We start from the raw sequence: 15106 nt of genomic DNA on the forward strand, positions 1-15106 counted from the left end.
CTGTTTCTTGACTTCCTGAGCAAGATGGTTCTCTCTGAAGCGGACTGTAGTCTGATGTATGGTGCAGCACCATTGAGACCTGTTACCAGCCAGCACGGAGTTCCCAGGTTGTAAGCTTGATGCTGCCCTTCTTAAGATATGCTTTCAGGATGTCCTTGTAGTACTTCCTCTGTCGTCCGTGGGTCCACTTACCATGACTGAGTTGAGAGAAGAGGACTTGCTGTAGGAGACGAGTGTTAGCCAACCGCACACAATAGCCAGCCCAGCAGAGTTGATATTTCATGATCTTTGCCTCAATGTTGCTTATATTAGCTGCAGAGAGGATGCTGGCTGTGGTCTTCCCATCTAATGGGAAGGATCTTTCTGAGGCAATGCTGATGGAACCATTCCAGGAACTTAAAATGGCTTCAATATCTACATTTCTCCATATCAAACAACATCAGGTTAAGTGCTCCATCTGGGGAGAAATAATCCATAACACACTTAAAGGCTCAGCAGTGCTACACTTGCCAGCACCACAACTGAATGAGAGCTGGGTGTCGTGATAGACAACAAAATGAATGTGAGCCACCAATGCAATGCCATAGTTGACAGAGCTAATCAGACACTGGCCTGAATCCCCTAACATCTATGAAACTATATGTCACCCACATTTTACACCTGTAGGAGTACGGGGATAATCACTGCATTGTAGACCAAGATCTTAGTTTCCATTTGCCAATTTTGGTCAACAAAGACACGGCAGATAAACTTTCCAAAGGATATGCTGGTACAGTGAATCGTATGTTCGATTTCTACATCAAGACTGACTTAGAGAGGTGGCTGCCAAGGTATGGGAAATGCTTGATGTTATCCAGGGGTCCTCCATCAATGGCAATTTGTGGGGGGAGGAAAGGTAGCTTGTGCTGGGCCTAGCTGATAAAGCACCTTGGTCTTCCCAATATTTAAAAAGTCCCAGGCTATGATAGGCATCTGAAAAAAGGTCAAGGGTGGACTGTGGATTGGTCTCAGTGTACGTGAAGATAACACTCATCAGTGTATTGAAGGTAGGTGATGCCAGTCTTAGTAACTTTGATTTTGCTGTGGAGGCACCATGGCTTGAAAAGCTGACCATCTATTCAATACTCAACCCCAGTTTCAGGAGGAAGGTGGTCATGGATGAGAATCAAAATCACAGCAAGATAGATGGAGAAAAGGGTTGGGGTGATGACACAGCCCCACTTGACACTATTACAGATGGTACATGGGTCTGTCTCTGATCCACTGCAAAAGACTGTGTGGAGGTCATACTGGAGTGTTAATTTTGCCAACTTCAGAATGCGGTCCTCTTCTGATGGATAAGTGCTAGGATGACATGGCTCTGAGGGTCATTGGAACACACAAGCCTCTCCACCATGACTAGGTGGAGAGGACCACACATTTATACTGCTCTTAGCTGGCACTGATACTGTACTGAAAACAGAATTAACCATCAGTGATTGAAGAGCTGAATAAGTTTCATTTATGCATATGATTTGTTTTTTGTAATCTCAAATATATTTTAAGTAACATTTTGTAAGATAGTAAATGGCAGATGGTCCTGGGTATAACTATAAACTGCATCTAACTGGATGCCTGGTGGCAACATGGTGGCGCTACTCATGGCAGGGTAGCTCCTATAAAATATCACAATGTTTCAATCTCCAGAGTAAGGTAAGTAGAGGGCACTTCAAAACCTTAGCCCCCACTGCCTTGTGGGTACTCCTTGGTTGAAGAAAGGCTAAGGGGACATTACCCTGACAGAAACGTGTCTTTGCTGAGGCATTAGGCAGTCAACAGTAGTTCTTATCTTTTGCTCTCTGGCAGAAGCTATAACCATTGAGGCATTGAACTTCTGGACTCAGTTTCGCCTTTGCACTCCATCTCAGTGGTCTAAGAAGGCGGGAGGGTAGGCCCTGGGCAGCCCCCACCCCTCCATACTTTTGCCTAGACATACATGTTGAAGGTCAATCAGATTAATCAGGCACCTGACTAAACCTTTTACACATACAACATGATTTATGGTTGCTTACTAAAATGGGAGAAAAATGAAGTTTGCTTCCCATTTGTTCCATAATTTACAGCTATAAATGATATAATATATGAATATGCAGAAACTCACTTTTCAAAATTGTCTCAGTTCATTTAGGTAAAATAACTTCCAAGTATTGCACAAACACCAGCTCTCCTCATGCTTGAAGAAGGGTGTTTGTGCCCAAAAGCTTGCAAAGAACAATTTTCCCAATTATTTATTTGGTCTAATACAAGATATTGCATCAGCCCAAAGAACCTTGTCTGCCTATGTCCTTAGACCAACACAGCTACAACCAATAACTCTTAAACCCAAATTGCTTGATTATTCTTCAGTGTTATTTATTTAAAATTGTGAATTTTTGGAAAGCATGGCAAGCACACTGTTTTCAAAGTCATTCTGCACTGTTTTTCTTTCCTTCAGAAGTCAAATAATCTATGTACAAGAGTGAATAAAATTTAGAAAGCCTCAATAATCAGGTACACAACAGGAGGTAAAATATCAAAAGAGCTTGCTGGTATTAAAGATTTATCCCATTCCCCTTTAAATCAGTTAATTTTCTAACTACAAAGCTTCTTCACCATAATCTTTATGTGCAGGGGGTGGAAAGGGGGAGAAACAGTCAGTTAAAGCCTACATCAGACCCTTAAAAGTCAATACACAAATCCTTCTCATGGAAGTTATTCAAATCACTATATTCAAAGCTTAGGATCTCCAACTGCATTTCAGGCTACAAGAGTGCTTTTGTCTATCAATTGTCTCTAGGGTGCAGAAAACTGCATGCTAATATTGAGTATTATAAGTCTGGAAACAAGGTGAAAAGCATCAATATGGATTTTCTTAACAGCAATTCACATTCAGTTTTATTTAAATAAAACATAGTCAGATACCTTAAATAAGCCGGTATAGGATGCTTTAATGTATCTGGGTCAGTGCATAAAAGAAATTGACTAGTTCCTTTCAAAGTATTTGTTTCAAGATATTTTTGGCACAACTCAAGAAAATGAGCTCAAGTTTTACTGACAATTATATTCTTTTATTAATTTTAAAGAATTATTTTGCCAACTACTTATCAGAAGGGTCAGTATTCCTGTAGATAATTTACTGAACGTAGACTATGGCCCATTACATTACTCTGGACAAAAACGCTGGCAAAATATCTACCTTTAGAAATCTACATAAGCTTCTATAGTTATATTAGGTAGCTGCCATGTACAACAGCTTAGTGGCCACTGTTGATGCTCTGAAGTAGGGAAGAGCTGTTAACAGAAGTACATGGTAAAATATAGAACTTGTTTTGTAATGTAAGGTACAATATTCTCTTGTATGCAGGAGGATTGCTAAGGAAAGCCTTAAACAGTCAAAAGATTTACTGGTCTCTTATTCCATTTTACAAATCAGCTTCCATTAAAAGTCCCATTTCCTGACTGCAATTAATTTGAGTAACCAAACTAATGATAGACATTGTTTTAAAATACCTTTCCCATTAATGTTCTATTTTTGTTTCTTTTGAAATGCTGAAGTCACCCATACATGCATTACCAGCTGATAAGTTCCATGTCTCCTTTGCAAGTAAAGGAATATCAGGTATATTTAACATAACTGGAAATACAACTAATTTGAACTAGCAGGAACTTTAATTACATCTCCATTCCCCTTGACCAGACCATTTTAAAACAAACGGGTGAAACACACAAACACATTTATAACACCTTTGAAATTAGTCCATTAGGGAAGAAGTCACTGGATAAGGTACTGTCAAAGATTAGCAACCACGTAATAGAAAATAAAAATACTAGTAGGCCAGTTTACATCATGGCAAACACTTAAACAATGGGACGTTACATAAGGTTACATTCTAGAATTATGTTTAATTTATTTACCAATCAGCCAGAAATAGGGATGAGTAGCAAAATGGCAAAATTAGCAAGCTATAATCAAGGTTAGATAAGGTTTTATAAATGAGTTCTCAATGGTTTTGAAACCTAGCCTTTACAGTTATCACAAACAGTTACCTATGCTCACATATCATCAACTTGCTTGTATTCTGCCGATGACCAAAGTTATACTTTAAGGGTACATGCAAACTTTTATCACACCTGATTTATGATCAGGCAGCTTTGTTTAACCCATGTAATAACAGATCGGGAGCAGCTTGTTACACATTTGATAGTGCTAGGAGTTATGCCAGAAACCTCATCTCAGTAACCTGGTGAAGAAAGGGGCAGGCAGGATCAGAGCAGTGACTAACTTGTCCACAGGGAAGCTGGTTGGGCAGGGGTGGAGGAGAGGGTGGAAGCTGTCCATCTAGTGGTGCGGAGTTGGGGGGCTAAAATGGTTTGGTTAGGGCTGGAGGGGTAGGAAGAATGCAGCCCCAGGCTGGGACAAAAAACTGGGCTTTTCCAGCCCTGGGACTGAGCTTTGAACATGTGCAGATGTTTGGTAGATTAGGCTAACCCACTCCTCATCTAACTTAGTACACCTTCTCAGGTGAAGTAATTTAGATTGGGTGAAAAATGGCTGGCCTAATTTAACCTCCCCGAACATCAGTACAAATTGGCACTTAGATTAACTTAACCCTAGTTAGGCCCATATAAATCTAACTTTTCAATGTACCTAATCGGCCTTATGTTGTAGATGTCACTTTTCATGTTTTTCTTCCCTCTAGCTATGCTATACTTAATTCTTCCTCAATTTTATATACTATAAAAAATGACGTTCTTTAGAGTGACATAGTCCACATTACTTCCCATTTTAAATTAGATACCCCTATTTGTGTAATCTTGCATGGTTATTACTGCATATGATTTTGCATATGATTTTATTCTTTTGTATAGGGTTCTGAGCACCTTCTGCAGATGGGCTTTATTTTAGGTTTTTTTTAAAGCTTCTGGATGCAACCTTACTTAATGAGTGCATATGATAATAAAACGATTTCTTATAACTGAGAATAATTCAGATTTTTAAAATAAGGAAATTTTAGTTCAAAAGGACAAGCTAATTTAATATTATTTAAAAAATGTTTCAACTTTAAATGCTGGCTAAAAGAGATTTAGCTACACAACTTTGATTAGTTTTAATGGAAGCTGTAAGGTCAAATTATCTAGTTAGATTTGAAAAATCTCAAGTAATATCTAATAGTCCTCAAACAAAGGGAAATGATTAACTAAAATTGGGATCTTAACTGACATTTGTAAAGGTTTCACCATAAAATAGTTATGGAAGGTTTCAACAACCAAACAGATTCTGCCCTATTTAAGTGCTAACATTTTGTCTCATCATTTTTAGCATCATTTTCCCCACCATGGTTACTGGTGCCACTTTACCTGTAGGTGGTTTAGATACCATCTTCTGGGCTTGCCATCAAAGCTGGTCTGTGAATTGGTTCTCTGGGAGATACAAGAAAGCAATGTGACCCACACTCTCTGGTTTTCTACTGACACAGAAGTGTCATTGCCATGCCAGAGCTTGTGCTGTAAGAATATATTAGCCGTTTTGCTTATTGGCATGTCACATGCTTTATCTTCCACATGCTCATACCAGATTTCACCTTTGTATGTCACATTACGCTTTTTTTTTTTAATTTGCTGTATTTGTCATCTGCATGTAGTAGTTAAATTCCAAGTTGAGATTAATAAGGCTCACAATTGTTATTTTAGTAGTAAAGCAGCGGAATGTTAATTTTCACCAAGATAGTAGATTGGACTAGGATGAAGCTAGGATTTCTGGAGCACTATAGGACCTTGAGGGAGGCCATCTCAATCTTCACTTTCCCCTATCTGTAAAATGAGTGTACTTACCTGCACCATAAAAGCCCTAGGATGCTTAGATATTTAAAAAAAATAAAAAATGTTCATAAAGACCTTAAAAAAACTGGTGCAAGGTCCCTAGAAAGTCATCTTCTTTTTCTGTAATGAAATGTACTTTAAAAATGTTGATAGCCTGAAAAAAATATACAAAACCTTCTCACTCTCATCAATGTATAAAATCAATTTTTTTTGTTTAAGTAAGGTCCCAAGAGATGACTCGGGACTGAAGTCCTCCCATTTAACTGTGGAAGGTATATGGCACAAGCGGAAACGTTGTCACTCTCAGGGATGCACTGTAGCCTACACTACATAGTAATAGTAAAATATAACCTATTGTATATAGATATGGTACAAACTTTCTCACCCAGATAAACCCACACAGTTCAGTACTGACCGACTTGGCTCAATTTGGAAGCAGAAAGTAAAAAATGTCTGTATAATTTTCAAATCTTAGCTTATGTGAAGTCTACATGCAAGAATGCCAGCTCTGTTGGTATTTTTGGTGATGTAAACAGTTTTCAACTACAAATCTGGCTTAGACCAAATCACTCCATACATGATACTTAAGAGTGAATCTTTATTAATAAATTATACATTACATATTATGTATATTATAATATCATTAGTAGATTAATCCATCTATAATACACATATGTGTATACACAGATGTAAATAAAAGAACAGAGGCATGGTGATATACTTCCCAAATCTCTTTGCAAGATGAGGAGAGAGAAACTTCTTGTAAATACATAATTTTCTATAGTCCAGTGTTTATGGATTTGCTCATAAAAAATGAGGGGAAGGATGAAACTATGTGTACACAGTAGCTTCTACAGTGTTAACACAAACATGCAGGTTATTAAAAAAATGAAAATGAAGCAAATGAATGATAATATTAATTGTGGCACAAATCAAATGCATGATAAAATGGTTTCATGCATGTTTCTCTGCAAATAATCTTTATAGCATGATAAGTTTGTCTTATGACGGTGCATGCTACTTAAAAATGTAAAAAAAAATACTTGCATTCAAGTCATAAAACCAATCAGATCATCACCAATAACCTTTAATTTCAGCTGTTGTCTTCATGCAAAGGGCATTTTTGAAAAACATTCCAAGTACGTACTCAAACATATCTAGAGTTCTTTTCAGTCAATGACAAATACTTCAAAATTACTTTGAATGTTATATGACTTTATAAAAAGTTAGTTATCTACAGTATAAGTTGTGTTATCCAGCACTTTACCATCTGGAATGCTCTATTAACTGGCATCTGTCATAGATGGCAATACATCTTGCCGTGCGCTTCTCATAGATCTGTTGTTTATGGAAGCTTCAGGATGCTGCCGAGTGGTGTTGCTAGCGGGAGTTTCAATTGTAAACATCCGCCATTGTGATCGCATTGTGCTTGTGCTGCATCATGACTTCACTGCTGAATATCTCACCCATCCTGCAACTATGGCTAAGTATAACTCTCAGATAACTGACATATTTGATTAACCGGCACCCTCTATTCCCCATGGATGCCAGATAACAGAACTTTTACTGTACTAGAAAGAAAAATCTTACTTACCAAAAGTGAATTAGGTTGATAATTATGTGGATACTGTTCAGTAAAGTACTCTGTGCCGTGATCCAGTCTTTGATGGCCTCCATATTCTGGTGCATCAGAATCCAGGACAATTTTATACTTGAAATATTTATTAAGGAATGATTACAAATTTTTGTTAAATTCACAAAAATACTAGAAGTCATTTCAAACCAAATTAGTCCATTTCTAAATGGGTGCAAAAACTGTTCTCAGAACAGAAATTTGGATGGAGTGGGCAAAGATATTTGGTCATACCCCAAATGTTCACAGTTTGTACTCAGAAAGCAAAGTTTGTTACCAAGCTATTGTAGGTATAAAATAACAGAGAGTCTGATCAGATGGGATAATCTGATAATAATGAAAAATGATGAATAGATTTGGTAAAAAGTGATTATTACAACTTTTTCCTGAGGCCTAATATGGAAATCTATTTGGGCATTTAGCTGAGACAAAAGCAATAAAGTGTTGCTGTTTTTAAGTTTTCACTTAACAATATAAACAATAATTTCTCCTCCCACCCAACAACCAAATCCAACCAAACAACATCAGTCAATATGATCATATTTACTCAAATAAGCAAATAAGTTATTAGTAAGCTGTAATATTTGAGAGAGAAACTGAAGGATGGAATATTATATGAAGGCATTTTACAGCATCTGACAGGCAAATGCATTTGCCTTCCCTTCTTTGTGCAGAGATGTGGTTAGCGTTCTTAGTTTGAAGTCAGGCAGGGTGTACCTTAGGATATGGACATATGTCCATTTGGAGCTGTTTCAAAAGGGAAATGTTCAAAGGAGCTGCAGCTATTATATTTTATTTTTTTCATGTTGACAAGCTGGGAATAATAAAAATTTAGCAAAATTGGTCCATCTTTAAAACTGGATGAGGTGCTGTTAAAAGTGGAATGGTTTTGTTACATTTGTATTGTTTCCTGCTTGTCCATACATAACAATTAGAACATAACAGCTGGTGCTCTTCTGAACCAGCTCCAAATGTACATATGCCCATACCTGTAGAGACTAAATTGATCAGGAAGGCATGAGCGTTCACAGGTGAATAGGTGACATTTATAGCATCTGATGAAGTAGGCTATTTCCTATAAAAAGTTCATCTACCTCCGAACCAGTTACTCTCTAAGGTGCAACCCTGCCCTACTTTCTGCTAATTTTATTTTTATTTTTGCATAAAATAAAAGGTCATCCAGTTGAAAGAAAACAATTGAGATCTGTACCTGCAATTCTTATTGAGAGTAGCAAGGAAAAACAAAATCAATAGAAGTTAATTTAGTTATCCTAATGCAGGACAGCACACATTTAAATGATGTAATGGTATGGCTGAAGTGATCAAAGGGAGCATGCTGTGCATCTTCAGATTCAGAGTAACTGATACCATTTTTAGTTCTGGTTATATTAGCCATTATAGTGAGACACTATGGATGGGCTAACCTGCCAATTAGGCACAGGCAACTTTCCATGTGCCACCGCACCACAACTAAGCAATATAGCATTGTTCACATCTGCTAAGGGGAAGAGCTAATTAACTGGCCAGGGGTTGGACAGAGGCTACTTCCTGACCTGAAGACAGGATAATTATGTTTCTATAGCAGCAGGCAACATTTGCTGCATCATCTCAGTTGACATGGTACGATATTCAAAATCTGTAATGAAACCTCATTTCAGGGAGTCCTAGGATGCTGGGATACAACCTTTAGGAAACTAGTATAGCTCGTTGTTTTATGTTATTATTACATAGCATCACCAATGAGAAAAGTTAAAGTTGTTTAGATGACTGATTACACTGTATATTTTTATACCTTCACATACTTGGATTCCATTTAAGTATCACTACTCTTGAATTTCCTTCTTTGTACAGTTTGGTTTTTGGATACCAGCAACATACCTTAACATTCTGCCCCCACCCCCTCCCCAACAGAAGCATATCTGAAGTCTTTCACAAACTTTCAACCTCACGTTTAATTTTCTTTTGTCACAAAATGAAGAGGAGGAAACAAAATCTGAAACAGTCTTCTATAATCTACTCCCTTGAATTCTGAAGCAAAGAAAATCTTGTTTGATAAAGGCCTGTACTAATAGGATTAGAGCAGAGTGAAGCTGTGTTCTTTTATTCAACAACTCTTAAACTGCTCTGTGGCATCTGTGTTTGTTCTGCTTTTTGATAAAGGACCTGCTGAAAGTCTAACGATTTTGATTTTAGGAGAATTGCTATCATTTATATCTTTTTATGCCACTCTCTTTATAATCAGCTGATGAAACTTAAGAACTTTCCTGAAAGTTAGAATCCTCCTGATTGAAGTCTCTAGTAACAAAAGAAATGGTTTAGAGATTGACATTACACAAATGCAGATCAGAAATAACTTAAATGTTACTTCAAAATATTTCAGAAACTTTATCCATACAAATACAGTGGGGAGGGAATAGTGACATAATACTTGAGGAAAGGATGTATAAAGGCCAAGAAGCTTTTATTAATAGTGTTTTCTGGGGGGAAACTAGGATGCTTTGGAATGGTAGGCGAAGCAGAAAGGCCACCTTGTGGTTTCTCAAGAGTTAACCATCAAGGCTAGGGACAGACATTCAAAATGTGTAAGCCTGAATTGATTCATTCTTTGCAGAAGTGGTGATACATAGGGGTTGCATGTGCACCCCATGAGAGTGCCAGTGAACCCCCTGACTGGCCACGCTTGCAGCTTAGGCGATGGGCAGGGAGGGCAGGAGGGAGCGCCAGTGGCCCCCACCCCAACTGCAAGCACTGGCTGATTGTTGCAGCCACTCCCAGAAAAGGCTGCAGCGATTGGCTGTAGCGGGATTGGCTGTGGGGGTCTGCCCGAGCAGCAAGATTGGCTACGGGGGGGCCCCCCTCTCAGTCATAAGGACTGGTCACCGGGGGGGGGGGGCACATGCCCCCGTGACTAAGGCAGCACGTGTCACCCAGATTTTGAAGGTTAGTCTAACCTGCTTAGATTGAACCAGTTTGCAACTGCACAGATGTTCTCTCTGGACTGAGGAAATGCAGGCACATGTCTACAGTGGCTTGAGCTAGAAATTGAGAGGTGCTACAGCTTCCCTCCCTTCCCTTTCTCAGTGCGGAGCTGAGAGGGGCATGGCCAGGCCCTGGCAGGACACTCTGATTAGGAAGGGGTGTAAGCCCCCACGCTGCCTGTACCATCTCAGGTTTTTCCCTGCTTGCTACTCAAGGGGCAGGAGTGTTGCCAGCCCTCAGCTAGCACTGTGAGGCAAAGGGTGTGTGTGAAGTGCATGCATCTACTGATGATACTGAGCTTTTCAATCTCCCTCTCCCTGCTTCTTCATACCATCTGCAAACCCAACAGGTGAGGGAGACAGCAGGGGGCTGATAACACTGTTATCGGGTCTCTGATGGTTCCCTCCCCATTGTTTATCAGGGGGCTGATAAACACTGTGTTATAAGCCCATCCAGAAAACAAAAGCCTCTCATTAGTTCAAGCCCCTCTTAAACAGCTTTTCCCAGGGAAGGAATGGGGGGACATTACCAGCTGACCTGTTGATTAGATCTAGAAAGCCCTAAGCAGACATTGTACTGTCTTCCTTTGTCCTGTCCCAGTGAAATTGGAGACACACACACCTCTCAGCATTAGCTAGCATACCACATGGCTAGGGTCCATGCTGTAGGAGGTAGAAGGGAGGGAGGGGGAATCCCTGCTTGAGTAGGAAGCAGCAAGAGGGGATGGGGCAGAGGGAAGCCAGGCAGACACTGCCATGCCTGGAGTCTCAGCCACAGCTGTGGCTAGGGAACAGAGGGGTGGGGCCAGCTCTGTTCTCTGGAGCAATAGCATAGCCTAGCCCAGGGCTGCAAAGCATCTGGGATGCTGGGGGACTCTGGCTGAACTTAAACCAGGAAGGGGTTGGTTTGACCCAAATCAACTGGTTTGACTCAATCAGTTAAGCCTGATACACATTCAACCAGGTTTATCTTAAACCAGTTTCAGGCATTCTGAAACTGGTTTATATACATTGAACTTATGTGCTATTACAGGTTTAGACCAGTTTCTGATCACTTAAACCGGTTTTTGTGTAATGTCTGTCCCTAGCCCAAAGGACAAACAGAACCCAGGCTATCATAGCATGCCCTAACAAAAATCTCTCTCACTGGAATGTCAGCTAAATTGTGCTTTACTGGAAGCTTCAGTCCACAAGGTTTTAAGTTATAGCTGCACACTTTCACAACCCTATATGCCCCTTTATTTTATAAATATGTCTAAATTCCCCCTTGTTTATTGTCATGTACCACAGAAAGAACCATAAACTACAACTTGTAGTTACTCTCTCTGGTACCTTTCCAAGCCTAGCATCGGCTGCTTTGCCACTGTATATTTTATGAATGTAGCAGGGGAATGTCTCCCTCAAGCATTTCACTCTTTGCTTCTATGATCTACAGTATACATTAAATTTAATAATTTATCAATGTTGCTGAAATCTCTGACATCTCTAATGATTCCCGTAAAACTATTTACAGCAACTGTAATCTTTATGGCCATGTTTGTTTTAAAACAATTAACCTTTTTTTCTTAATCCAGGGTATAAAAATGTCCAGCAGTGCTCCTTAGCTATGGGAAGTATAAATTCCCATTGCTTTCCATCCCTTAACACATTATTTGGCACATCTACAGTAAACAAGATCCTAAATAAAGTGGTTATATATGTTAAAAAACGCTAGAAAGTTGTTGATTTCTGTATGAAAGATGTATTTCCTTACTAAGCACCCTGATGCTCATTCCAATTTGGACTTCATAGAGAAAAAACTGAAGCTCTGATGAGCTGGATGAACATCCAAGTTTGTGAATGCTGCCTTCGTTAAAGCTTGAAACGACAACTACGTGTTTTAATTAAGTACATAATAGAAGCATTTTCTTTTACAGTGAAGCTTCTTTTGTTTCAGCTACAAAGCACTGGGAATACTAACCTGCATCCTGACTAAGAAATAAAGCCTGGTTTCTGTTCAGCTTGATGCCTTGACTATAAATTTCTTAAAACAAGTACAATGGAAAGGAGCTGCAAAACCAACGAACTCTTGTATATCGAGAGCTTGAAATGGAAAGGCTGTCATTATCTACCACATTAATTACTGAATTACTATGTTTTTATGATGTTTTGAAATACATACTTTAATGCAAAGTTTTAATTTAATCTTATGCATGCTTAATGACACATAAAACACCACTAAGTAAATGCAAATCATATAAAATCATATAATTTGTATTGTGCTCCTCAACTGCTACCACAGAAAAAGAATCCCAGTACTATTTATGTAGGTTATGGTCCAGCATAATTAAGAGCTCTTTTACAGGCAGAGTAGTTCAGAACTTGCACTGACCTGCTGTAAAATGATGTAACCCATGGTTTATCAAGTATTCATAAAGGGACCATTTCTTTCTATACTGTCTGGTCTGACTCTCAGAAATATCCATCACAAATTAAATATATTCAACTAAAGTAACTTGGTTCTTCTATATTACAAATAAAATTGCCCCACTAGGCAAGGCATTTTTAAATGGTGAGTTTCTTGTTCATTTGGAAATATCCCATTTTCTTCAGCTTGGCTACCATAACTATCTTCACTATTCCTTTAAGGACAAAACCTTCTCCAGCCAGTTCCTAGATGGAGTAGCAGAACTGGTTTGTGAAGCCTACACAGGTCATCTGCTCTGTATGCTGGAGCCCAGTACTCCAATTACTCCCTGTATAGTTATGATTGAGGAGTTTGGATGGATAAAGGCAATCTAGCAAAAGAACAACAAAAGGGCAGGAACTTGGATCAAACCATAGTGAAGCTCCCTTGCACTAAAGAACTACACTCTGGGCTCCTGGTCATATGTTCTTCATTTCTATGGCACCCAACACATAGCCTAAGCTTCTTGTTGCTGTCATTACAGTTTTCCAGACCAAACAGTGAAGAATTAAATGAAGGAAAAGGCAAGATGTGGAAATACACTAAGACTAAAGATGATGTAAAAACAATGTCCTGAGAGAGTAATCTGCAAGAATCAAATCAAAGACTTTCAGGAATAAAGCATCTGCTTCCGGCATGCATCCTTAGCCATCTTTTCCATAACAGTGCAAAACCGAAATGAAAAAGAGTAATGTGAGCTGTAGTTGAGGATCAGCCTGATAGTGTCATTAAAAGAAAAACTAGGAAATATAGGAAACTAGTTTAACGCACCATTGCAGTTTAAATTTCAATGGTATAGAAATCAGAAATTTTAGTTACAGGTTACAAAATAGCTATTACCTTTGGCTTCTTTGCGAAAATATAGCATTTTCTATTCAGGTATCTAAAACCAAATGCAACAGCTTAACAGAATGGATAAAATTCTGTCTCCCTCTCTTTCCCACTCCCTTCCATTCCACATGTAATCCCAACTGGCCACACATTTAAAAGCCTTGAAAAGCCTAGCTAATAGCAATTTTTTTTTAATTTCCTGCTGCTAATTTGTGAGAGTAGCATGTCAGGGTCCCAGGGGCTGCTATGATGAACCTGGTGGCTCCGAAACTGTGCCCCACTCATTCCACCTCCCCTCATCTCTAGCCATGCCTTGATGGAAAAATAATAATAATGGGGAGACTGTCCACTGGCCTTTGTGTGGCCCCAGTCCTACTGGAGCCCAAGTGGGGTGCCCTGGTACCCTACTGGCTCTGCTAGTCCCAGACCCCTCACTGGGCCTCTCTGGTTGACTGCCCTGCAAGGCACCCAAAAACCTTAGGGACTAATTATGTGGCTCCAATCCTCCCCTACACAATGCCTCAAGCCTTGCAGGTGTTACTGTAGTGATGATGTCCTGTCAGGGCTTTGGGCTCCTTGGCCTCTGCCCCTTTTCTTTTGGCTAGGTCTTCTAGCCTGTGACCACTGTACTGAACCTGGCTTTGAGGCACTAGCTCTCATTTGGCCCTTTCGGGCACCAGGCCCCTGGATGCTTGCACCCCTCTCAGGCACTGTATGGCCCATGTGGCCTTGCACTTTGCTCCTCCAGACTCAATAGTCACTTGAGCCTGCCCTGGGCAGGGGTCAAGGTAATCACATGCCCCCCCAGACACTAATTGGACCTCCGTATATCACATATCCTATAGTCTCAACCCAAACCTATGGTGTAAACTGTAACATAAACATAAGCCCCTAGGCTATAACAAACAACAATAGCAGAAGCAGCCCTATATGCCCCTTTCAGAGGAAAAACTCTCTCTCAAGAGACCTAGGTTAGCCTCCCAGCCCTGGGCTATATCCTAGCAAGCTCCACTAGTCTCACTAGGAATCAATGTGCAGCATCACAGTCCCTCAAGGAGACCTGCTGCTGGGAGCTCTTCACCCTGTGGCAACCAGGGACAGACTAGCCTGCTAGCCCAAGCCTCAGGCTTGTATCTTCCAAAGGCCCTGCCCCCTTCCAGTCAGCTGACTGCCTGGGCTGCCTGCAGGTACCTGCTGATCAATCTCATTGCCCTGTTGACCCAGCAACCTGCAGTTGCTTCACCCTGCTTAGCATGCAGAGCATCCTGGATGGGCCATTTCTGCCTTATAGAAACAGAGAGCCTCAGACTGTGTTGCAGCAAATTACAGCAGGAAGAGGGTACTCTGTTGTGAGATCATGAGTAGAATAGAGCCAATGTG

General features: G+C 39.9%; 1 protein-coding gene across 1 annotated transcript in view; it reads right to left on the reverse strand.

Annotated features, from left to right (window-relative positions):
• The window catches only part of GBE1 (1,4-alpha-glucan branching enzyme 1), a gene marked incomplete at its 5' end in the record, with an annotated part of 443948 nt that overhangs the window by 14917 nt on the left and 413925 nt on the right, over positions 1-15106 (reverse strand). Inside the window, 2 exons of the mRNA XM_019523899.1 lie at positions 5377-5439; positions 7433-7550. Of these exons, the coding sequence (XP_019379444.1) occupies positions 5377-5439; positions 7433-7550 (181 nt within the window). The remainder of the gene's footprint in view (positions 1-5376; positions 5440-7432; positions 7551-15106) is intronic.

The sequence above is a fragment of the Gavialis gangeticus genome, unplaced genomic scaffold (genome assembly GCF_001723915.1).
Source record: "Gavialis gangeticus isolate Ggan-Ray unplaced genomic scaffold, GavGan_comp1, whole genome shotgun sequence".
In the NCBI taxonomy this organism is placed as follows: Eukaryota; Metazoa; Chordata; order Crocodylia; family Gavialidae; genus Gavialis; species Gavialis gangeticus.